The 24,952-nt window shown below is 47.5% G+C and overlaps 1 protein-coding gene across 3 annotated transcripts; it reads right to left on the bottom strand.

Annotated features, from left to right (window-relative positions):
- Positions 1-448: 448 nt before the first annotated feature.
- On the bottom strand, positions 449-24,014 carry RDM1 (RAD52 motif containing 1). Of its 3 annotated transcripts, XR_013344622.1 has the most exons (8): positions 23,906-24,014; positions 17,127-17,306; positions 16,044-16,166; positions 14,988-15,150; positions 12,977-13,075; positions 12,496-12,624; positions 4,887-4,975; positions 705-726 (listed from the first exon to the last, which is right to left on the bottom strand). XR_013344622.1 is itself a non-coding variant. In XM_077806260.1 (7 exons), the coding sequence occupies exons 1-7, from the start codon at positions 23,999-24,001 to the stop codon at positions 616-618; spliced, it is 861 nt and encodes a 286-aa protein (XP_077662386.1). In that variant the 5' UTR covers positions 24,002-24,014; the 3' UTR covers positions 449-615. The 3 variants fall into 3 exon arrangements, 2 of the variants coding, with proteins under 2 accessions (XP_077662386.1, XP_077662387.1); XM_077806260.1 differs by lacking the exon at positions 12,496-12,624 and having other exon boundaries at positions 449-726; XM_077806261.1 differs by lacking the exons at positions 705-726; positions 4,887-4,975; positions 12,496-12,624; positions 12,977-13,075; positions 14,988-15,150 and adding an exon at positions 15,192-15,471.
- Between the last annotated feature and the right edge of the window lie 938 nt (positions 24,015-24,952).

Raw genomic sequence — 24,952 nt, 5'->3', positions numbered from 1 at the left:
TTTCTAAGCAAAAAAGGGCCTTTGTTTGGCACTATGGCAGGTTAATACGAAGAAGGAAAGGGCACATAGGAAAACCGCTTTTATCTCGCAACTGACTGGCTTGGTAGGTTACATGAGAGTTAAAGAAATGTTTCTTAGGTGAGCAAACAGGTGTGTGTGTGTGTGTAAATTCTGCAGCTACTTAAGGTCTCCTGTGGCAGGGCATTCACCTGTTGATGCTCTCTCAGAGACTACACCTGGCCAATTGTACACCGAGAGGAAAAATATCTTCCTGACCCCCACAGGTTGACCTGCTGAAACCCTGCAGCATGAAATTTGATTATAATCTATTTTAATGCAGAGCTGCAAGTGTTATGCCCAAGCTGAAGGCAACGCAGGCAATCCTGGTGTTCTCAGGGCCCATGAAGGAAGGAATGAACTGGGGGATCCTTAGCTATGTTTGTCTATCTTTATTTTAGTAACAATAGATTAATCATTTCTTTCCACCACTTTATAATCCAAAGAAATAAAGCATCTAAAACATTTAGCATGCGCAATGTCAAAACTTTATGCTTTCATTCCTGAGCAACAATTTGAAATAAATACTGTAAAACTCCCAGAATACTTTAAACCACACTAATTAGATTGTCTCCCCTCCAGCAGGTGTTCTTCATCAAAACTGAAATCAGACAAAAATTCTTCTTCTTCTTCTTCAAGGTTCAGCTGCTCCAAGGACAAGTCATTGACCTGGAAAGAGAAATTAAGAGTGTATTTGCTACTCAGCACCATAGTTCAACCTTCTTTACCATTTCCTGGAAATGCAGAATGAACCATTGTATTTTAATCACATTTCAGGAAAACACTTCCCTGTCTTGAATCATGTCAGTGCAAAAACATTGGACTGGGAACCTGTCAACTATCGGCTCTCCCATTCTGGGTAGCTAGCATCTCTGCTAATTTCTCTGACTTACCAGCGCCACAAGCCAATGAAACAAAAGGAATCTCTCTCCTCCCAAGCTGCCCCTTTCAAGTTTATCATGAGTAGCTGGCTCACTGGTCTCTGGTTTGTGTGTTGAGAGTGAGGGCTTGTCTTCTCTACGGGGGAATTGATGCAGCTGGGTGTCGATTTAATGGGTCTAGTGAAGTCCCACTAAATTGACTGCAGAGCGCTCTCTGGTGGACCCCGGTATTCCACCTCTCCAAGAAGGGTAAAGGAAGTCGAACAGAGAGTGGCTCCCATTGACACAGCGCAGTTAAGACACCAGGGTAAATTGACTTAAGCTATGTCGAATTCAGCTACGTTATTCACATAGAATCATAGAATATCAGGATTGGAAGGGACCTCAGGAGGTCATCTAGTCCAACCCCCTGCTCAAAGCAGGACCGATCCCCAACTAAATCATCCCAGCCAGGGCTTTGTCAAACCTGACCTTGAAAACCTCTAAGGAAGGAGATTCCACCACCTCTCGAGGTAACCCATTCCAGTGCTTCACGACCCTCCTAGTAAAAACGGTTTTCTTAATATCCAACCTAAAGCTCCCCCACTGCAACTTGAGACCATTACTCCTTGTCCTGTCATCTGCTATCACTGAGAACAGTCTAGATCCATCCTCTTTGGAACCCCCTTTCAGGTAGTTGAAAGCAGCTATCAAATCCCCCCTCATTCTTCTCTTCTGCGGACTAAATAATCCCAGTTCCCTCAGCCTCTCCTCATAAGTCATGTGTTCCAGTCCCCTAATCATTTTTGTTGCCCTTCGCTGGACGCTTTCCAATTTTTTCACATCCTTCTTGTAGTGTGGGGCCCAAAACTGGACACAGTACTCCAGATGAGGCCTCACCAATGTCGAATAGAGGGGAACGATCACGTCCCTCGATCTGCTGGCAATGCCCCTACTTATACATCCCAAAATGCCATTGGCCTTCTTGGCAACAAGGGCACACTGTTGACTCATATCCAGCTTCTCGTCCACTGTAACCCCTAGGTCCTTTTCTGCAGAACTGTTGCCGAGCCATTCGGTCCCTGGTCTGTAGCAGTGCATGGGATTCTTCCGTCCTAAGTGCAGGACTCTGCACTTGTCCTTGTTGAACCTCATCAGATTTCTTTGGGCCCAATCCTCTAATTTGTCTAGGGCCCTCTGTATCCTATCCCTACCCTCCAGCGTATCTACCTCTCCTCCCAGTTTAGTGTCATTTGCAGATTTGCTGAGGGTGCAATCCACACCATCCTCCAGATCATTAATGAAGATATTGAACAAAACTGGCCTGAGGACCGACCCTTGGGGCACTCCGCTTGATACCGGCTGCCAACTTGACATGGAGCCATTGATCGCTACCCGTTGAGCCCAACAATCTAGCCAGCTTTCTATCCACCTTACAGTCCATTCATCCAGCCCATACTTCTTTAACTTGCTGGCAAGAATACCGTGGGAAACCGTGTCAAAAGCTTTGCTAAAGTCAAGGAACAACACGTCCACTGCTTTCCCCTCATCCACAGAGCCAGTTATCTTGTCATAGAAGGCAATTAGATTAGTCAGGTATGACTTGCCCTTGGTGAATCCATGCTGACTGTTCCTGATCACTTTCCTCTCCTCTAAGTGCTCCAGAGTAGCTGGAGTAGTGTAACTTAGGTCGACTTACCCCGGTAGTGAAGACAAGCCCTGAGAGATGTTATTAGTTCAAATTCCACAAGCCACCAAGGGAGGAAGACAATTTTGTGGTTAAAGCACAGGACAGATCAGATTTAGGTTTTGTTTCTTTGCTTTACCACAAACTTCCCATTGACTATGAGTAAACCAATTACTCTGGGTGCTTTAAAGCCCTTTGATATACTCAGATGGAAGGGGCAATGGAAAGGAAGATTTAAATGGAGAACAAAATAGCTCTACATAGCAGAAGATCCATATCTTTCTTTAACAAAAAGGATAAAAAATAACCTAAGGCAATTCCACAGCACTTCGCACTGTAAATATATTAGATCCAGAACTAAAACAAACCATGTTTGAATGTTGTAATTACAAAAACACTGCTTTGCCTACGTGCACCTTAAGAGGACTAATGCATCAGGAGATTCACTGAGACATTTCCTCTACCCACGCTGCTGGGGTGCTGCACAATGCCCAGATGTGCTGTGGGATGACTGTGTTGTCACAGATCTGGTGAATATCCCCAGCAAGTCCTACTGCTTTCAGATTAAGCAAGGCGACTATTCCTTATTCAAGCCTACATGTAAAGTTTGAATTTAAAAGTTCAGCTCTTTTTAAGTCCAGCATAAGAATTATGATTTTTTTTACATTGAAAAGATTTCCTTTTTATGATAACATAACTCACAATTAACAGCTTTCAACCCTCTACAAGTAATCACCTTTGAGCTTAGAGAACATAAGAACAGCCAGACTGCCTCAGACCAACGGTCCATCTAGCCTAGTATATGGTCTTCTGACAGTGGCTTGTGCCAGATGCTTCAGAGGGAATGAACAGAATGGGACAATTTTCCAGTGATCCATCCCCAGTGGTCCAGTCCCAGATTTGGCAGTTGGTGGTTTAGGGACACCCAGCACACGGGGTCGCATCCTTAACCATCTTGGCCAGTAGCCATTCAGGGACCTGAACTTAATTAATTCTTTTTTCAACCTAGTTATGCTTTTGGCCTTCACACATTCCCTGGCAATAAGTTCTACAGGTTGATGGTGCGTTGCGTGAAGAAGAACTTCCTTATGTTTGTTTTAAACTGGAAGCCTTCTAATTTCACAAGGTGACCACTAGGTCTTGCATTACGTGAAGGGGTAAATAACACGTCCCTAGTCACATTCTTCACACCAGTCACGAATTTGTGCGCCTCTGTCTTATCCTCCCCCTCGTCACCTTTTCTCAACTGAACAGTCCCAGCCTTAATGTCTCGGGGTGCAGAAGCTGTTCCACCCCCTTAATCATGTCGTCGCCCTTGTGTGCACCGTTTCCAATATCTTTTGAGATGGGGTGACCAGAACTGCAAGCAGGACTCAAGTTTTAGGTGCACCATGGATTTATCTAGTTGTATGATGATATTTTCTATTATCGATCCCTTTCCTAATGGCTCCTAACATTGTTCGCTTTTCTGACAGCTGCTGCACATTGAGCAGATATTTCAGAGAACCATCCACAGGACGCCAAGATCTATCCTGAGCTAACTTAGACCGCATCGTTCTCTAGGTGTAGTTAGAATTATTTTTTCTAATGTGCATCACTTTGCACTTAATCACTTTCATGTTGTCACCCATTCACCCAGTTTACTGAGATCCCTTTGTTAACTCTTTGCTGTCAGCTTCAGAGCAAGTAGATGAAGTGCAACCCAAAGGAGAGGTTTATTTTAAAACTGCTCTAAAGACTCATTTGGAAGTGAAGTGCCTTTTCAACCTTAATGAGAGTGTCGCTCCCACACAATGCTACAGGAAGTGTGGGCCTTGGCTTTGTCATGAGTTATACTGCTGGGGCCATTACAGTGTGGCTGAGAACATGGTCTCTACACAGCATCCCTAGTGTCTCCTATTCTATTTAAAAAATACATAATTTTGCGTAATAATATCAAGAAAATAAAGTTTTAAAATCTCAGTATACTGAATAATTTCAGGAATTGAGTACTGCAACCATACTGTAGGACATGGTATGAAGAAATGCATTTTGAGGATCTACTAGATACATGATAAAGGGACTTGTAATGATTGCCGCTCATATCTGAGTATGACAAACTGGAAATCAGTTCCCACATGCTGGGTTTAGGAGATGTGCCCGGGCAAGTTGGTGTCTATGTTCCCTCCTACTGTTGGCTGAAGTGGCACGACGCTATTCTCTTGCTCGTTCTGCTTCCTTCGTAGTGGAGTGCCGAGCTCGCCTGTCGTGGGCCAGTGCAAGGCAAAACAGCCTCTATTTACCTGAATAAGTCCCTTCAGCTCCTCGTCTGTTAGGGAGTCAATGGGATCCTCTTGGGCAGAGTTGTACTCCACAGCCACCTTACCATTCTCTGAAACAAGCATGCAACATGAGAATTAAGGAGGTGTTTTCTTACCACTAGATTTAGTGACCACAAAATGGTTCCATACTGTCTCAAGACTGAACTGAGCTTTATAACTGCCTGGAGAGCCAGGAGCATCAATCCCATGGGGACAGGCAGTTTAAAAAGTTCAGAGATGGAGCAGGTACTAATTTTATCTTCCCATTGTTGGCACGGGGTAGGCATGGGGGTTATAGCTCATTCGTTCCTTTAAGGAATGCAAATGCCTTTACTGTGTAAGATAAAACTGACCACAGTGATGCAAATAAAACCTAGTAACTGCCACATTGCATGCAGGGTAAGAGGAAGAGTCTGTGGGCGCTGCTCTCACATATGGATTGAGGATTAAAGACCCAATCTTGCTTCCATTAACATCAGTGGAAAGACTCCAGCTGACTTCAGTGGGAGCAGGATTAGGTTTTAAGGGATTAGACTTTTGTGGGGAGTCGGAGATATGGGAGATCTGAGAGCACTGCTAAGAAGAGAATCCAATGATTTATGAAGCTACTTCTCATGCCCCCCATTTGAGAACACACTTTGCACAACTTAGTCTGACAATGCCAGGCTGTGAAATTACTTTGTACACTCCGTACCCCATTCCTTCCGCTGGTCTAGAGCATCTGCTTTCCAGATCAGGCAGAAAAACAAAAGGCACTTAACTAGGCCAAGAAGAGACTGGAAAAGCAGAGGAGCCAGAATCTGTGGAAAGCAGGGTACAAACAAACAAGAGGATGCTATTTACCTGCCTCTGCACAAGTGTCAGGTCTGACAGCAGGAAATCCACCAGATATTTACACTTCAGACCTGGTCTATAAGTACAGCGGCTAGGAGTGTGAAAAAAGTCACTTCACAAAACCAACCATAACTATGTTGACAAAACCCTCAGTGTAGATGCAGTTATGTCAACAGAAGAGTGCTTCTGTCAGCTTAGCTAACATTGCTCGGGGAAGTGGTGTCACCGTGGCAGCAGAACTCCCTGTGTCAGCATACACTGCGTCTACACTAGGGAGCTATGCCGGCACAAGTTTTGTAGGATAGACATGGCCTAAATGACATTTTAAAAGTCTAAGCCAGTCGTGGGAATTTAGGCTCTAAATTCAGCACAGCACTTAAGCACATATTTAAATCTCACTGATTTCATGGAACTTAAGCCCACGTTTAAGTGCTTTGCTTTATCAGGGCCCGAGAGTGGGAATCAATGTTTGCTGGAAAGATTGCAGCGTATTCCTCTGCTCATGAAAAATACTAAACACCAAATCTGCTCCATCAAAATCATCAGACTGGAAACCGACTTTGTTGCTTAAATGCAAAAAATAATAATTGATATCTAATGCAGGTTTAAGAGTTATTCATTTAAACAAAGTATTGACGGATCAGCACCCATGAGGCACCTATGTTCAGATGGTGGGCGTGTGTCCAGTTCAATAGTTAATCAAAAGTCAGGCCCAAATGCCCTTCCACAAACCCTCTTCCCTTCCATGCAACTTGTGACAGGCATAAGTTAAATGCTCATGGACAAAAGCACTCATCTTCAGGAATGTCCATGGAGGAGCTCCCAACACAGAGAGGGCCCTGCTCTGGCCCTAATGACAAACCTGGGAAGGAGGAGAGCACAGGCCACCTGAGTGATCTCGAGAGCCTCGCCACAGGTCACGCCAGGCTTTCTGTATCAGCACACAGACACTGGGGTGTCTCTCTGGGTTCCCTGTAGACGGTGCAGTTATTGTATGTGTTATTTTAAGAAAGGCCCAGGGTTAGGGAGCCTGGGACTCAGGAAACCTGGGTTGGATTCCCCACTCTGCCACAGAATTCCTGCAACCTTGGGCAAGGCCCTTTGAGTAAAATTCTAAAGAGGGCCCAAGTGACTCAGCAGCCCAAGTCTGTCTGAAAATTTCACCCTTCGGCTACGTCTAGACTGTGAGCTAAGGGCGGGAGTCCCAGCTTGTGTAGACATACTGGGGCTAGCTCTCATCAAGCTGGCACAAGCATAAATAGCAGCGCAGCTCCGGTAGCACGTGCAACAGAAACACAGCGAGCATAAATCCGCCTGGAACTGCTGGGTGTACATATTCACATGCTGCCGCGACCACTACCATGGCTACATTGCTAGTTATACTTGATGAGACCTACCATATGTTTACCTGAGCTCAGAATATCAGCCCTAGCTCTGAGTGTAGACCCAGGTACTATGATAATGGTAGCCATATAAGTATAATAGATAGCTAAGCTAAAACACATAGAATCATAGAATATTAGGGTTGGAAGAGACCTTAGGAGGTCATCTAGTCCAAGCCCCTGCTCAAAGCAGGACCAACACCCACTAAATCACCCCAGCCAGGGCTTTGTCAAGCCGGGCCTTAAAAACCTCAAAGGATGGAGATTCCACCACCACCCTAGAGAACCCATTCCCGTGCTTCACCACCCTCCTAGTGGGATAGTTTTTCCTAATATCCAACCTAGACCTCCCCCACTGCAATTTGAGACCATTGCTCCTTGTTCTGTCATCTGCCACCAGTGAGAACAGCCTAGCTTCATCCTCTTTGGAACCCCCCTTCAGGTACATAAGAATGGCAATATTGCGTCAGACCAAAGGTTCATCCAGCCCAGTATCCTGTCTGCCAACAGTGGCCAATGCCAGGTGCCCCAGAGGGAGTGAACCTAACAGGTAATGATCCAGTGATCTCTCTCCTGCCATCCATCTCCACCCTCTGACAAACAGAGGCTAGGGACACCATTCCTTACCCATCCTGGCTAATAGCCATGAATGGACTTAACCTCCATGAATTTATCCAGTTCTCTTTTAAACCCTGTTATAGTCCTAGCCTTCACAACCTCCTCAGGCAAGGAGTTCCACAGGTTGACTGTGCGCTGAGTGAAGAAGAATGTCCTTTTATTTGTTTTAAACCTGCTGCCCATTAATTTCATTAATTAGTTAATTAGGCCCCTAGTTCTTATATTATGGGAACAAGTAAATAACTTTTCCTTATTCACTTTCTCCACACCACTCATGAGTTTATATACCCCTATCTTATCTCCCCTTAGTCTCCTCTTTTCCAAGCTGAAAAGTCCTAGCCTCTTTAATCTCTCCTCATATGGGATCCGTTCCAAACCCCTAATCATTTTAGTTGCCCTTCTCTGAACCTTTTCTAATGCCAGTACATCTGTTTTGAGGAGACCACATCTGTATGCAGTATTCAAGATGTGAGTGTACCATGGATTTATAGAAGGGCAATAAGATATTCTCCATCTTATTCTCTATCCCTTTTTTAATGATTCCTAACACCCTGTTCGCTTTTCTGACTGTTGCTGCATACTGTGTGGATGTCTTCGGAGAACTATCCACGATGACTCCAAGATCTCTTTCCTGATTAGTTGTAGCTAAATTAGCCCCCATCATATTGTACGTATAGTTGGGGTTATTTTTTCCAATGTGCATTACTTTACATTTATCCACATTACATTTCATTTGCCATTTTGTTGCCCAATCACTTAGTTTTGTGAGATCTTTTTCTATATAGAGGTAGTTGAAGGCTGCTATCAAATCCTCCTTCACTCTTCTCTTTGCAGACTAAATAAGCCCAGTTCCCTCAGCCTCTCCTCATAAGTCATGTGCCCCACCCCCAATCATTTTCGTCATCCTCTGCTGGACTCTCTCCAATTTGTCCATATTCTTTCTGTAGTGGGGGCCCCAACACTGGATGCAATACTCCAGATGTGGCCTCAGCAGTGCCAAATAGAGGGGAATAATCACTTCCCTAGATCTGCTGGCAATGCTCCTACTAATGCAGCCCAGTATGCCGTTAGCCTTCTTGGCAACAAGGGCACACTGCTGACTCATATCCAGCTTCTCGTCCACTGTAATCCCCAGGTCCTTTTCTGCAGAACTGCCGCTTAGTCAGTCGGTCCCTAGCCTGTAGTGGTGCATGGGATTCTTCCATCCTAAGTGCAGGACTGTGCACTTGTCCTTGTTGAACCTCATCAGATTTCTTTTGGCCCAATCCTCCAATTTGTCTAGGTCCCTCTGAATCCTATCCCTACCTTCAGCATATCCACCTCTTCCCACAGATTAGTGTCACCCGTGAACTTGCTGAGGGTGCAATCCATCCCATCATCCAGATCATTAATGAAGATGTTGAACAAAACTGGCCCCAGGACCGACCCCTGGGGAACTCCGCTTGGTACCGGCTGCCAACTAGACATCGAGCTGTTGATCACTATCTATTGAGCCCGTTGATCTAGCCAACTTTCTATCCATCTTATAGTCCATTCATCCAGCCCATACTACTTTAACTTGCTGGCAAGAATACTGTGGGAGACCGTATGAAAAGCTTTGCTAAAGTCAAGGTATATCACGTCCACCACTTTCCCCATATCCACAGAGCCAGTGGATATAGAAGGCAATTAGATTAGTCAGGCATGACTTGCCCTTGGTGAAACCATGTTGACTGTTCCTGATCACCTTCCTCTCCTCCAAGTGCTTCAAAATGGATTCCTTGAGGACCTGTTCCATGATTTTTCTGGGGACTGAGGTGAGGCTGTAGTAGGGCTGACGATTAATTGCAGTTAACTCATGTGATTAACTCAAAAAAATTAATCACCTTTTAAAAAGTTAATCTTCATTAATCGCCGTTTTAATCGCACTGTTAAACAATAGAATACCAACTGAAATTTATTAAAAATTTTTGGATTTTTTCTACATTTTAAAATATATTGATTTCAATTACAACACAAATAATAATGTAAAGTGAGCATTGTACACTTTGTATTTTTTTATTACAAATATTTGCACTGTAAAAATGATAAAGAAATATTTATTTGAGCATAAGCTTTCTTGAGCTACAGCTCACTTCATTGGATGCATTCAGTGGAAAATACAGTGGGGAGATTTATATACACAGAGAACATGAAACAATGGGTGTTATCATACACACGGTAAGGAGAGTGATCACTTAAGATGAGCTAGTACCAGCGGGGGGGGGGGGGGGGGGAACCTTTTGCAGTGATAATCAAGGTGGGCCATTTCCAGCAGTCTGAGGAATGGTGGGGGGAATATAAGTACTGTAGTGTGATCTCTTTACCTTGAAAGTCCAACTTACAAATGTAGATTTTTTTTTTGTTACATAACCGCACTCAAAAACAAAACAATGTAAAACTTTAGAGCCTCCAAGCCTCCATTCAGCTCTACTTCTTGTTCAGTCACACTAAGAGAAACATGTTTGTTTACATTTACAGGAGATAATGTTGCCCACCTCTTATTTACAATGTCACCTGAAAGTGAGAACAGGCATTCCCATGGTATTTTTCTAGCCGGCATTGCAAGGTATTCCAGAGGACATGCTTCTATGCTGATGATGTTAGGTAAAAAAAAAAAAAAAAGTGTTAATTAAATTAGTTGCTGAACTCTTTGGGAGAGAATTTTATGTCCCCTACTCTGTTTTACCCGCATGCTGCCATATATTTCGTCTTATAGCAGTCTCGGATGATGACCTAGCACGTTGTTCGTTTTAAGAACACTTTCACTGCAGATTTGACAAAGCATAAAGAAGATACCAATGTGAGATTTCAAAAGATAGCTACAGCACTTGACCCAAGGTTAAGAATCTGAAGTGCCTTCCAAAATCTGAGAGGGAGAAGATGTGGAGCATGCTTTCAGAAGTCTTAAAAGAGCAGCACTCTGATGTAGAAACTACAGAACCTGAACCACCAAAAAAGAAAACCAACCTTTTACTGGTGGCATCTGACTCAGATAATGAAAATGAACATGTCAGTCCTCTCTGCTTTGGATTGTTATTGAGCAGAACCGGTCATCAGCATGAATGCCCCTTGGAATGATGATTTAAGCATCAAGGGACATATAAATCTTCAGCACATCTGGCACGTAAATAACTTGCGACGCCGGCTACAACAGTGCCGTGCGAACACCTGTTCTCGCTTTCAGGTGACACTGTAAACAAGAAATGGGCAGCATTATGTCCTGCACGTGTAAACAAACTTGTTTGTCTGAGTGATTGGCTGACACGAAGTAGGACTGAGCGGACTTATAGGCTCTAAAGTTTTACATTGTTTTGTTTTTGAATGCAGTTATTTTTTGTACATAATTCTGTTTGTAAGTTCAACTTTCATGATAAAGAGATTGCACTACAATACTTGTATTAGGTGAATTGAAAAATGGTATTTCTTTTGTTTTTAACAGTGCAAATATTTGTAATCAAAAATATCTACAAAGTGAGTACTGTACACTTTGTATTCTGTGTTGTAATTGAAATCAATATATTTGAAAATGTAGAAAACACGCAAAATATTTAAATAAATGGTATTCTATTATTGTTTAAATAGCGCGATCAATATTTTTAAATAGCGCGATTAATCTTTTTAATTGCTTGACAGTCCTAGTCTGTACTTCCCCGGATTCTCCTTCTTCCCCTTCTTAAAGATGGGCACTACATTAGCCTTTTTCCAATTGTCCGGGACCACCCCCGATTGCCATGAATTTTCAAAGATAATGGCCAATGGCTCTGCAATCACATCCGCCAACTCCCTCAGCACTCTTGGATGCAGAGCATCTGGCCCCATGGATTGTGCATGTCTAGTTTTTCTAAATAGTCCTTAACCTGTTCTTTCACCACTGAAGGTTGCTCACCTCCTCCCCATACTGTGCTGCCCAGTGCAGCAGTCTGGGAGCTGACCTTGCCTATGAAGGCCAAGACAAAAAAAGCACTGAGTACTTCAGCTTTTTCCATCTGTCACTAGGTTGCCCCTCCCACCTCCCTCCCCCCCGCAGCATTCAGTAAGGGGCCCACACTTTCCCTGATCATCTTCTTGTTGCTAACATACCTGTAGAATCCCTTCTTGTTACCCCTCACATCCCTTGCTAGCTGCAACTCCAATTGCGCTTTGGTCTTCCTGAGTACACCCCTGCATGCTCGAGCAATATTTTTATACTCCTCCCTAGACATCTGTCCAAGTTTCCACTGCTTGTAAGCTTCCTTTTTCTGTTTAAGCTCACCGAAGATTTCTCTGTTAAGCCAAGCTGGTTGCCTGCCATATTTGCTATTCTTTCTGCACATCAGGATGGTTTGTTCCTGTGCCCTCAATAAGGCTTCTTTAAAATACAGCCAGCTCTCCTGGACTCCTTTCCCCCTCATATTAGCCTCCCAGGACATCCTGCCCATCGGTTCCCTGAGGGAGTCAAAGTCTGCTTTTCTGAAGTCCAGGGTCTGTATTCTGGTGCTCTCCTTTCTTCCCTGTGTCAGGATCCTGAACTCGACCATCTCATGGTCACTGCTGCCCAGGTTGCCACCCACTTCTACTTCCCCTACCAATTTTTCCCTGTTCGTGAGCAGCCGGTCAAGAAGAGAGAAGGTGTCCACAATTCCTATGTAGGCTAGGAGCCAGGTTCTGTAACTACAACTCTAAAGCTCAAGGGGGAGAGAGCGCCCCAGTTAACAGGTACAACACCGAGCAAAACAGTTACAAAACACACAACTCACCACACTGCAGGCCAGAGATGGCAGAAAGCTAGCCAGTAGTCAAAAATCATGTGTATCGGTGTGGCTGGGTTACCGTTGCTTTTGGAGCCTTAGCTTCTTCAACTCTTGGATTTTTGTTCCAATTACAACCTTAATATAGTATTAATGCAGGGTTTGCACTTGAAAGTTTCCAGGTTTTCAGACATTTGGGGGTTTCAGCTATCTATAGACCAAAAATATCTAATTTTTCCTTTACAATATGCCAAGTATATTTTCCTTCCACTCAGCGAACTCAAATGGCTGACTTATTTGTTGCAAACTTTGCACACACACACAAATTTAACTTTGAGCCAAGACCAAACAAGGAAACTTTCAACCCTAAACAACACTTTTGAGAAAATATATTTATAATAGTTCATATTCACTATCATGAAACCTACAACACAGCTATTCTCAGACCAAACCCCCAGATATTTATAATCAATGTATAAAAATGCCTTACCTAAAACTATGAGAAGTATCTTCTGAAATGCAGCCGACAGAGCTTTCTCAACTGCAAGTTTCTGAACATTTCCTGTTTTCATGACAAACTCAAGGGGATCTAAACCCAAAAAGGTGTTATTTTCAAAGATTACATTTGAAAGCATGATGGTCATACAGTACTAGCAAGAGCTTATTGCACAGTTAAATCCCTTCTGATAAGCAGACGCTCACCCAGTAACTCATATTACTCTGGTAGGAAGACTGTTTATTGCAGCACTTTTAAAATTATTTATAACATGGTAGTGCCGTGAAACCTCAGTCCTGATCAGGGCCCTATGGCATTAGGCACCGTACAGACATATAGTGACACACCATTCCTTCCCCAAAGAGTTTACATCTAACGCCCACAGCAGCCAACCTGACAGTGTGGAGTCCTGCTGCCAGCTCGTGTGCGTGACGCAGACACTCTGCCCACTAAGAACTGGATGAGTATCAAACCCATTTCACATAATTAAGGCTACGATTATGTAGATAAATCTCTGCATTAAGCATCTTCACATACATTTCATATGACTTTGTATTATGCCTCTATTTTCACACAACTTTGTATAAGATCCTTATATAGAAAACTTTGTATTGAGCCTTGGAATAATGTTAAAAAAAAAAATGTCTTTTTGCTAGGAGTAGAATAAGATTTCCTCCCCCTCCGCCCTTTTAATCAATTGCCCTGTTGAATGAACAAGGTGTGAATGAGTAAGGCGTGGAAGGCAAGCACCTCCAGACAGCTGCAACAGTTGGAGAGCAGATGGAAGCCAGACCCAAGAACAATAAAACTTGTCAAGTGGGCTCACTAAAGAAGAGCAGACATACTGACGACCTTGGGGGTTAGAAGCGATCACCTTCTTTTGAAAACACCCTCTTTGAACAGCATTGGGACAAAACCCAGAAGGAAGCAGCACAAAGGACCAACTGACACAGACACAGATTTTGCATCTGGTACAGATTTGCGTGAGAGGGAAGCAGCTATAAATCTGAGGAGTCTTGCAGAGGACCCTGGGTCTTGTCTTGTCAACATGGGAACATCGATCTGGATCGGCAGAAGCCTGGCTCCACCCCGCCCCCATCTAACTCACCTGGCCAGTGAAATTAAGGGGAGCAACTAGTTGGTAACAACAAGACGGCGTGTGCTTGTGTGAGTGCGTGCATGCATGCGTGAGTGCAGGAGTGTAATATATGTCATATGCCTATGATACAGTGTTGATTGATACACGGATTACCAATGAATGTGGCGCTTTGCCTTATTCCCCCCGAAAAGATCCTTTGCAGTACTTTAAGTACAACAATTATGTCACGGAGGTCACAGAATCCGTGACTTCCATTGACCTCTGTGACATTTTCTGCCCCAGGGCCGGAGTTCCCAGCCAGCCCCGCCTTTGCAGCTCCCAGCTCCCATGCCGGTCGGGGGGACCCCCCCACAGCTGCCCAGCCCCCGGGGGGTGGACTCCAAGCAGCCCAGCCCCGAAAGCCGGGGGACCCCAGAGTTCCCTGCACTGCAGTGGTGGGGGACCCGGGAGCCCCAGCAGCAGTGGGTGCTGAACCTGTCTACCCCTTTTGTCAGGGATATTCGTAGTGAAAGTCAGGGACAGGTCACGGCTTCTGTGAATTTCTATTGCCCATGACCTGCCCCTGACTTTCACTAAAAGTATCCGTGACAAAAACTTAGCCTTACACATAATGCATCCGAGAAAAGTGCCTGTGATGGAGCGCAAATGAGCACTAAAGAAAGACGTGAAAGGAAAGGAGACGAGAGAGAGAGAGAGATACAAAACGGAGGAGAGGAAGGGAGAGAACAGTGGTGGTCCTGTAGCTTTGGTACTCCACAACGTTTGTTACCAACACCTCGCTGAACAAGCTGGTAGTCCACAGGCCCCCCCTGCAGAAAGTCCAACAGCAGTGAACATTCTCGTGCCTTTGAGCGTCCAGCAGCATGGAAGCGATCAACACTAACAATCACAAAGTTACCAACGTACCTCGGCCATTTTCTACACATGCCTCAGCAACGCCAAGTCCTCTGGTGCAGATCCCATGGTGGGGCAGCGTTACTTCCACAACGCACAGGTATTTCAGGCACCTCCTCTCTGGCAAGCCTCCCAGCTCCTCATTCTCCAGGTCAAACCCAGAAATATTCTGCAGCTGTTGGGATTTGCATTTCCAAACCATCATAGAAGGATTTTGACATAGCTTTTACTGTGCATTTCTCAATACTTAGACAATAAATGTCGGCACTGACTAGGAGATCGGCAACAGGAACCTTTGTGGCTGAGAAAAGATACTTCAGATACATGGAAGGGAGCTGCTGCATATGGGGCTCAAGAGTGGTTTCCTTCGGAAGTGGTGCTAAAACCGGTGTTTTAGTATCCACGTGACAGTGCAACTGGTTGAAGAGTTGGAGATAGCAGTGAGAGAGGGGAGCCAGAGAGATGGCATGGGGTCCATCCAGGGAGCTAGTTTTATCTGTGTACGAGAGGATGTCTGTTAGGTGAGACCTGGTGAGGGCAGGGATGGTAGGAAAAAGAGATGAATAGATTTTTATGACCAGAAGGGATGACTGTGATATAAACACTGAGCCCAATAACTATGGTGAAGCCATAGCAGGAGTGTCCAAACTTTCTACCCCGAGGGCCATGCATTTTATTTCAAGAAGCTCCAGCAGCCACCACCCTCTCTGATAATCAGGCTTGCAATCTCCAAGTTGTCTTTGACCGCTTGTGTCACATGCAGGGTATTGCCAAATCTTGGCTCTTCTCTCTTCCCCACAGTTTGAAGATCTGGTACTTCCATGTCTGGCCCCAGCACTAGAATAAGCTTCTGTGCTCATTACCTCGCTCAGTACAGCAACTCCTTCTGGCCAGTCTACCCAATAGCCAGGTAATTCTCTGACATTTTGTCCAAAACACAGCTGCTAAGGCTCTCTTCACTGCCCGATCAGACCAAGTCACTCCCCCATTTCAAATCCCTCCATCAGCTCCCCAGATCAGGAATAAGGGACCAGGAGGGAACAAAAGAATACAAGAAGGGCTTCTTACCATAATGATACGGTTTGACCAGCCATTGAAGCCAAGGTAGTAATTGGCTAATTCCTTACACTTGTAACTCCTCAGAGCAAGGACTTGCTGCTTAAAGGTCTTCTGTCTGGTGCAAATGCAAACCTGCCCAGAGGAGAAAAGCCCTACATGGATTAGGTGAGACTGGCTTTGCAGGCAGGGAGCTGTAAGTATTCCCTAGCACTGCTCTCCCTGTTCCATATGACCAGGCCCTTAGTGCTCCAGGGTCCCACTGAGGAACCAGCATTGATAGCTCTGGGAGGACAAGGGTGATGGTACCCCACTCCCCGTCCTCCTCAGAGGCAGCAGTGGTTTTGGGAGGTGGCAAATGCAGACTTGCCACCCCTGGTTGTGAGACATGATGCCCCACCCCATGGAAGCAGTGGTTAGAGGAGGGAGCGGTAGGATGTTAGTGTAACAGACACCCCTGAGCATTCCAGCAGCTACCCCTCGAGAGAGCGGAAATAAAGGGAATGATTTACTGCTGGATCTGTGTGAGGGTCCAGCAAGACCCTAACGTGCCATTGAGATTCAGGGCTTCACGGTCTGGGAGCCCCACCCTCAAATGGAGAAGACTCGACAGCCACTTGTGTTTCCCTGCGCCAGCACCACCCTAGGACCTAAGGCAGACATCTCAGGTCCCCAGCCTATGTCCCTTCCCCGTTCTTCCCGACAGAGACCGTACTAACCACGTGAAGGAGTCCTGACTTGGAATTAGGTAACAGTCTGTTGTGTGTTCTGCTCTTTATACATATGAAGGAACCACATGGCCATCGCGGGGGGCCAAAGAACCATGTTTACTAACTATACACAACATGCAACACCTAGTTACATATACACACTACTGCTCTGTGTGGTGTCTAAACTACAGAACATACTGAGTGCCACTAGAGGGTTCAAAACTATTTAAAGGGATACCCTGCGGTTGCCAGTTTTGGTTGGACATCTGCCTGGAGGTTCCATTACATGACAATCTCTAATTAAAGATTAATCCAGGATACCACCCTATTCCTAGACACCTCTCTGCCAATAATTGGAAGTTACACCTTGTTTTAATTCACTTACCTTTAAGGGAGATTTCTGAAATAATCTTTGCCTGTGGCATGCGCGCTGGGCTCTGCTGGCATCTCTAGCTGAATAGAACTTGACCAGAGCATAATACCCAGGCCCCGCAACTGCAGCATTTCTGTGAACTCGAACTGAATACAGCAACCCAAACTCAGAAAATGCTGAAAACAGAGAATGCTGAGGAAAAAAAGAGGAAAACAAAGATCAGTGCTAAGGAGATAGAGCAGCAGCCAAGAAGCACTGTGAACAGGGACTATGCACAACTTTGATTATTAATTAGGGAGTATTTTTCCGACAATCAGTTTCTTCCTCTAACAATAATAAACCGCTTGAGTAATTAACATGGGTAAAATATAACTTGAGTGTTTGGTTTGGACAGATATTGTCTCTGACTCTTTACACAGGAATACAGGAACTGCCAGGCTGGATCAGACCCAACATCCATCCAGTGCAGGAGTGGTCAACAAATTTTTGGTGGCCTCAGAGTGCAGCCACCAATTCTTGCTGGTGGCCGCTCTGACAATTTTTCATAAAATACTTAATTAACTTTAGGAAAAACCAATAAATATGCACAGTTGCATGTCCAGATCCTTGGTTTTTTTTTTTGCAGACTCAATAATACAAATTATGTGCAGTTGTTTCTATTCTTTTCTGGACCTAAACAGACTAGAAACACAAATAAGGTGCTTTGCATGTTCTTGTCTTTTTTGTTGTTTTTTCTTTCGCTTTTTTTGCCCCCCTCCCCCCCCGTCTTTTTTTTCTTTTTTCTTTTTTTTTTTTTAAGACTTGCTGGCTGGTAAGTTGCTGCTGTGAAAAGTGATACTTGTATGTTAATATCACTTTTCCCAGCTACCCAGCTAGCTACTAGGGCTACGGCTACGCTACGTATCATACAGCGGCAGAGCTGTACGGCTGAAGCTGCACTGCTGTAAGGTCTCCCGGTGGCATAATTAAACCACCCCCAATGAGCGGCGGTAGCTATGTTGGCAGGAGCTGAAGCCGCCGCTGTGCGGCTGGGGGATAAAGCCAGAAGCCCTGAGCCTGGAGACAGACCCCAGAACCTGGAGATGGAGGCCGAAGCCCTGTGGCTGGAGCCTGACCCCACCACCCCTAGGAAGATGGGGAAACTCACTGGCTGCTTGCTCCTCCAGTGTTTGTCTCCTCAGAGGGGACAAGGCTCAACCCCTGCTGGAGACTGTGGCCACAAGAGATCCCCATTTATTCATCCAAGGATCACATTAGCACTGGGAGCTGGTGTTCAGTTGATTATCCACCATGGCCCCCCAGATCTGTATCACAGTCCCTGCTTCCCAGGATAGAGCCCCCCATCCTGTAAGTATGGCCTACAGGCTTTGTTTCTATAGGTATATATTTACATTGTGCCCAGCTTACCAAGTGATCCAGATCACTCTGTATCAGTGACCTGTTCTTGTCATTATTTACATCTCCCCTGATTTTTGTGTCATCTGCAAACTTTTATCAATGAGGATTTTGTTTCTTCTTCTTGATAATAATGTTAAATAGCTAAGAACTATTCCCTGCAGGACCCCACTAGAAACATACCTGATCAATGATGATTCCCCATTTATAATTACGTTGAGACTTATCAGTTAGACAGTTTTTAATCTATCTGGAGTGTTGTGACATTCTATACCTTGGGGGAGCATCCTGTAACCCCCATATTCCTCATTTTTATATAATCGTTATCTTACATATAAAGCATACCTTGTAAGGTATCAGGGAAAGGTTATGACCTGCTGAAAGTCTCTTCTCTATCCACACATGCATATCATTAATGCATATGAAGTCATGAGAAATGTGTTGTATGGTCGTCACTAAAACATGATATAAGTTGGGGAATCAGCCAGATATTATCTCCCCAGAGGCAACAGCAAGGAAAATAACCAACACCTGGGCAGGGCTTCAAACAACCCATCAACAACCATTGCACAGCAAGGGAGCTACAAGTCAGCGACTCAGCTGCATGAGGCCACACCAGGGGAATTACTCAACACTGCCTGGAGACCGAGGGCTAGTCTACACTGGCAGCGCTTTAACATGTCTTGTGTGGTCGCGGCGCAGCAGTGGGAGAGAGTTCTAAAAAAACCACCTCCAAGAGGGGCATAGCTCCCAGCGCCGCGAGTGCAGCTCCCAGTGCTGGTGCACTGTCTTCACAGCGCTGAAACTTGCTGCGCTCAGGGGGAGTGTTTTTTCACACCCCTGAGAGAGACAGTTGCAGCGCTGTAAATTGGCAGTACAGACAAGCCTTGAGCAATGCCCCCAGACATGCCTGGACTTGTGTTTTCCAAGCACGTGGACCGAGGGTATAAAACAGATAGAGTGGACACATACTGGAGAGTTCTCCTGCCCCCACCTACACTGCAAGCAACTGAGGCCTTGTCTACACTGCCACTTTCTAGCTGGGAGTGGGGCTCCACATGCGGTTGTGCTGAGTGATCACAGCACCTGGAGGGGTTTGCCGCTGGCCACTAGCAAGGCACTGTGAGAGACAGCCCAGGCTGGAGAGAGTTAAGGGGGCACAGCAGTCCCACAGTTCCAGGCTGCACCCTGGGGATCCTGTCACAAGTGTTTTATGTTAAAAACTAGAATGATATAAAATTATCAGGTTTCAGAGTAGCAGCCGTGTTAATCTGTATTCGCAAAAAGAAAAGGAGTACTTGTGGCACCTTAGAGACTAACCAATTTATTTGAGCATAAGCTTTCGTGAGCTACAGCTCACTTCATCGGGGCCAGGGATGAGGGGTTTGGGGTGTAGGAGGGGGCTCTAGGCTGCATCCGATGAAGTGAGCTGTAGCTCACGAAAGCTTACGCTCAAATAAATTGGTTAGTTCTAAGGTGCCACAAGTACTCCTTTTCTTTTTATAAAATTATCAAAATGCACTATGCCTCCAAGTCAAATGCCTTCAACCAAATTTTGTCAACCAAACTTGTAATCTCATTTAAAAAAAAAAAGTGTTATCAAGTTTAGTATGACAGTATCTATTTTCCAGAAACCCACGTTGATTGATATTAATCCTATTACCCTCCATTAATTCTTTATTAATCAAATCCCATAACAGCCTCTCCATTATCTTGCCCGGGATCAGTTTCAGATTGACAAGCCTATAATTATCCAGGTCTTCCCATTTAACCGTTACAAATATTAGTGCAACATTAGCTTTCTTCCAGTCTTCTGGAATTTCCCCAGTGTCTCAAGACTATTGAAAATCAACATTAACTGTCCATCAGGTCATCAGCCAGATTTAAAAAAGGCAAAACCAACACACTCTTGGAACAAGTTATATGGACTTATTTAAAAATGTCGAACTTTAGTGGCTGCTGTTTAATACCCTCCTGAGATACAAGTAGAATGGGAAGAGTATTATCATATGACATGACGCCATCATCTGTTCCCCCCTGCACATAGAACAGAACTATTTATCTAATATTTCTGCTTTTTCTCTATTACTATTGAGAATTCTACTATTGCCATCTAGTCATGGCCTAATACCATTATTAAGATTCTTTTTGTTTCTAATATACTTAAAAATATTCCTCCTTAGTGTCCTGAACTCTGCTGGTTGTAGATTTCTCGTTCTGTCCCCTTTGCTCCCCTACTAATTTTCTACAACTCCTGGTATATCATAGAATCATAGAATATCAGGGTTGGAAGGAACCCCAGAAGGTCATCTAGTCCAACCCCCTGCTCGAAGCAGGACCAATTCCCAGTTAAATCGTCCCAGCCAGGGCTTTGTCAAGCCTGACCTTAAAAACCTCTAAGGAAGGAGATTCTACCACCTCCCTAGGTAACGCATTCCAGTGTTTCACCACCCTCCTAGTGAAAAAGTTTTTCCTAATATCCAACCTAAACCTCCCCCACTGGGTCATCCTTTAGGATAGGTTGTAGATCCTTAATAATGGATGACCCAACACTCTCACAAATCTTGGGAGACAGGCCAGTCCTTGCCTACAGACAGCCCCGCAACCTGAAGCAAATACTCACCAACAACCACATACCACACAACAGAACCACTAACCCAGGAACTTATCCTTGCAACAAAGCCCGTTGCCAATTGTGCCCACATATCTATTCAGGGGACACCATCACAGGGCCTAATAACATCAGCCACACTATCAGAGGCTCGTTCACCTGCACATCCACCAATGTGATTTATGCCATCATGTGCCAGCAATGCCCCTCTGCCATGTACATTGGTCAAACTGGACAATCTCTACGTAAAAGAATAAATGGACACAAATCAGATGTCAAGAATTATAACATTCATAAACCAGTCGGAGAACACTTCAATCTCCCTGGTCACGCAATCACAGACATGAAGGTCGCTATCTTAAAACAAAAAAACTTCAAATCCAGACTCCAGCGAGAAACTGCTGAATTGGAATTCATTTGCAAATTGGATACTATTAATTTAGGCTTAAATAGAGACTGGGAGTGGCTAAGTCATTATGCAAGGTAGCCTATTTCCTCTTGTTTTTTCCTACCCCCCCCCCCTCCCAGATGTTCTGGTTTAACTTGGATTTAAACTTGGAGAATGGTCAGTTTGGATGAGCTATTACCAGCAGGAGAGTGAGTTTGTGTGTGTATGGGGGTGGGTTTTTGGAGGGGGGTGAGGGAGTGAGAGAACCTGGATTTGTGCAGGAAATGGCCTAACTTCATTATCATGCACATTGTGTAAAGAATTGTCACTTTGGATGGGCTATCACCAGCAGGAGAGTGAATTTGTGTGGGGGGGTGGAGGGTGAGAAAACCTGGATTTGTGCTGGAAATGGCCTAACCTGAAGATTACTTTAGATAAGCTATTACCAGCAGGACAGTGGGGTGGGAGGAGGTATTGTTTCATATTCTCTGTGTATATATAAAGTCTGCTGCAGTTTCCACGGTATGCATCTGATGAAGTGAGCTGTAGCTCACGAAAGCTCATGCTCAAATAAATTGGTTAGTCTCTAAGGTGCCACAAGTACTCCTTTTCTTTTTGTGAATACAGACTAACACGGCTGTTACTCTGAAACCTATTAATTTTTAGTTCTGTGATTAATTCCTGTGCGTCATGACGAGGTCTAATGTATTCTCTTGCATCACGTACAACAACACTTTTTGATTTAGGAAATTGTCACCTATAACATTGAGAGACCAGTGTAAAACTAGGGTTGCCACGTGTTCGATTTTCAACTGGAATGCCTAGTCGAGAAGGGAATCTGGTGGCTCCGGTCAGCACTGCTGACCAGGCTGTTAAAAGTCTGGTCGGAGGCTTAGCAGGGCTAAGGCAGGCTCCCTGCCTGCCATAGCTCCCATAAGCAGCAGCAGCAGGTGCCCCCTCCAACTCCTAGGCGTAGGGGCAGCCAAGGGGCTCCACACGATGCCCGCCCCCAAGCGCCAGCTCCGCTGATCCCACTGGCCAGGAACCGTGGCCAATGAGAGCTGTGGGGGTGGCGCCTGAGGACAGGGCAGTGCACAGAACCACCCGGCCATGCCTCCATGTAGGAGCTGGAGGGGGAACATGCCACTGCTTCTGGGAGTTGCCTGAGATAAGCACCTCCCGAAGCCTGCACTCCCTCTCCCAACCCCTCAGTCCCAGCCCAGAGCATTCTTCTATGCCCCAAACCCCACCCCAGGGCCTGCACCCCCAGTCAGAGCCCTCACCCCCACCATCCCAACCCCCTGCCCCAGCCTTGATACCCCCCCACACCCCTTGTACCCCTCATTTCTGGCCCGCCCCCAGAATCTGCACTCCCAGCTGGAGCCCTCGTTCCTCCCCCTGCATCCCAACCTCCTGCCCAAGCCCAGAGACCCCCCCCCACCCTGAACCCCTCATTTCTGCACCCACTAGCCCAGAGCCCATACCCCCCCTCACACATCCTCAACCCCCTGCCCCAGCCCTGATCCCCCTCCTACCCCCCTGAACCCTGAACCCTGGCCCACCCCAGAGCTCGGACCCCAGCCAGAGCCCTCACCCCCACCCTACCCCCCTGCCTCAGCCAGAGCCCGCAACAGCCCCCCCACAACAACCCAACCCCCTGCCCCAGCCCTGATCCCCCTCCCACCCCCTGAACCCCGCCTAGAGCCCCCTCCTACACCCCAAACCCCTCATCCCTGGCCCCACACCAGAGCTCGGACCCCAGCCAGAGCCCTCACCCCCACCCTACCCCCCTGCCTCAGCCAGAGCCCACAACAGCCCCGCCACAACCCAACCCCCTGCCCCAGCCCTGATCCCCCTCCTACCCCCCCCGAACCCCTCATCCCTGGCCCACCCCAGAGCTCGGACCCCAGCCAGAGCCCTCACCCCCACCCTACCCCTCTGCCTCAGCCAGAGCCCGCAACAGCCCCCCCCCACAACCCAACCCCCTGCCCCAGCCCTGATCCCCCTCCCACCCCCTGAACCCCGCCTAGAGCCCCCTCCTATACCCCAAACCCCTCATCCCTGGCCCACCCCAGAGCTCGCACCCCAGCCAGAGCCCTCACCCCCACCCTACCCCTCTGCCTCAGCCAGAGCCCGCAACAGCCCCCCCACAACCCAACCCCCAGCCCTGATCCCCCTCCTACCTCCCGAACCCCTCATCCCTGGCCCACCCCAGAGCTCGAACCCCCACCCCTGCCCCAGCCCCGATCCCCCCTGGCCTTAGCGACTCCAGCAGTGACCGGGGGGGGGCGCCCCACCCGGCTCTGCTGCTCCGGGGGGGGGGGCGCCCCACGGCCAGTCAGGCGCACGGAGCGGGATTCCCCTGGGTCCAGCGGCCCCCAGCGGGCCGGGCCTCACCTCCGCCCCCTCCTCCAGCCCCCAGACCAGCAGGGCCTGGCCGCTCTCCGCAGGCACCCGGAACCCCAGCACCTCGGGGCCGCCCGCCAGCGCCATGCGGGCCGCCAGCAGCACCAGCGGCCCGGCCGCCCCGCCCGGCCTGGCCTAAGCCCCGCCCCGCCCGGCCCCGCCCTCCCCGGCCTAAGCCCCGCCCCCAACCCCACCTGGCCCCGCCCGGCCCGGCCTAAGCCCCGCCCCACCCTCGACCCCGCCTGGCCCCGCCCCCACCCGGCCTAAGACCCGCCTCCTGCCCCCCCCCCACCCCAACCCCACCTGGCCCTGCCCTGCCCGGCCTAAACCCCGCCCCAACCCCACCTGGCCCCGCCCCCACCTGGCCTAAGCCCCGCCTCCTGCCCCCCGACCCCAACCCCACCTGGCCCCGCCCTGCCCGGCCTAAACCCCGCCCCAACCCCACCTGGCTCCGCCCCCACCCAGCCTAAGCCCCGTCTCCTTCTCTGACCCCAACCCCACCTGGCCCCGCCCTGCCGGGCCTAAGCCCCGCCCCACCCCACCCTCGACCCCGCCACCTGGCCCCGCCCAGCCTAAGCCTCCTGCCCTGCCCCCGCCTGCCCGACCCCCCCAACCCCCACCTGGCCCCGCTCAGCCTCCTCCCCAGCCTGGTCCTGCCTTGGCTGCCTCTTGCCTCCCAGGCCCGGGAAGCTGCGAGCCCTGTTCCTCGCCCCCCGGCAGGGCCAGTGCACCCCAGGGCGCGGCGCGCCCCTCGGAGGGACGTGGCGTTTCACGCTGGGGGGCGGGAGGGCGCCGGGGGGAACAGGGCCCTGAGAGCAAGAGCTGTAACTGTCAGAAAGGGGTGGATGCGAGGGGCCTCTCGATGGCCTGTCTCAGGAACGGCCCCGGGCTGCCCTGGCCTCCGCCCGCCCTCCGCTGCCCTCCACATGCCCAGGCCCGTGGTCCTCACTGCCCTCGGCCCAGCTTGGTGGAGAACGGGCTGCCAGGCCCCTCCATCCAATGTCAACGTGAGCGTGGTGGTGGTGGGAGAACCAACTC

This window comes from Eretmochelys imbricata, chromosome 27 (genome assembly GCF_965152235.1).
Source record: "Eretmochelys imbricata isolate rEreImb1 chromosome 27, rEreImb1.hap1, whole genome shotgun sequence".
Lineage (NCBI taxonomy): Eukaryota > Metazoa > Chordata > Testudines > Cheloniidae > Eretmochelys > Eretmochelys imbricata.
This window is presented reverse-complemented; position numbering and strand designations above follow the sequence as displayed.

What these genes read in the sequence shown, in the direction of transcription:
- RDM1 (XM_077806260.1), bottom strand. Translation starts at nt 24,001, where the DNA reads ATGGCGCTGGCGGGCGGCCCCGAGGTGCTGGGGTTCCGGGTGCCTGCG. An exon ending in GGTCAAACCGTATCATTATG is followed by an intron (nt 15,151 to 16,043) that starts GTAAGAAGCCCT and finishes AAATCCCAACAG; the next exon opens with CTGCAGAATATTTCTGGGTT. An exon ending in ATGTGTAGAAAATGGCCGAG is followed by an intron (nt 13,076 to 14,987) that starts GTACGTTGGTAA and finishes TTTTGGGTTTAG; the next exon opens with ATCCCCTTGAGTTTGTCATG.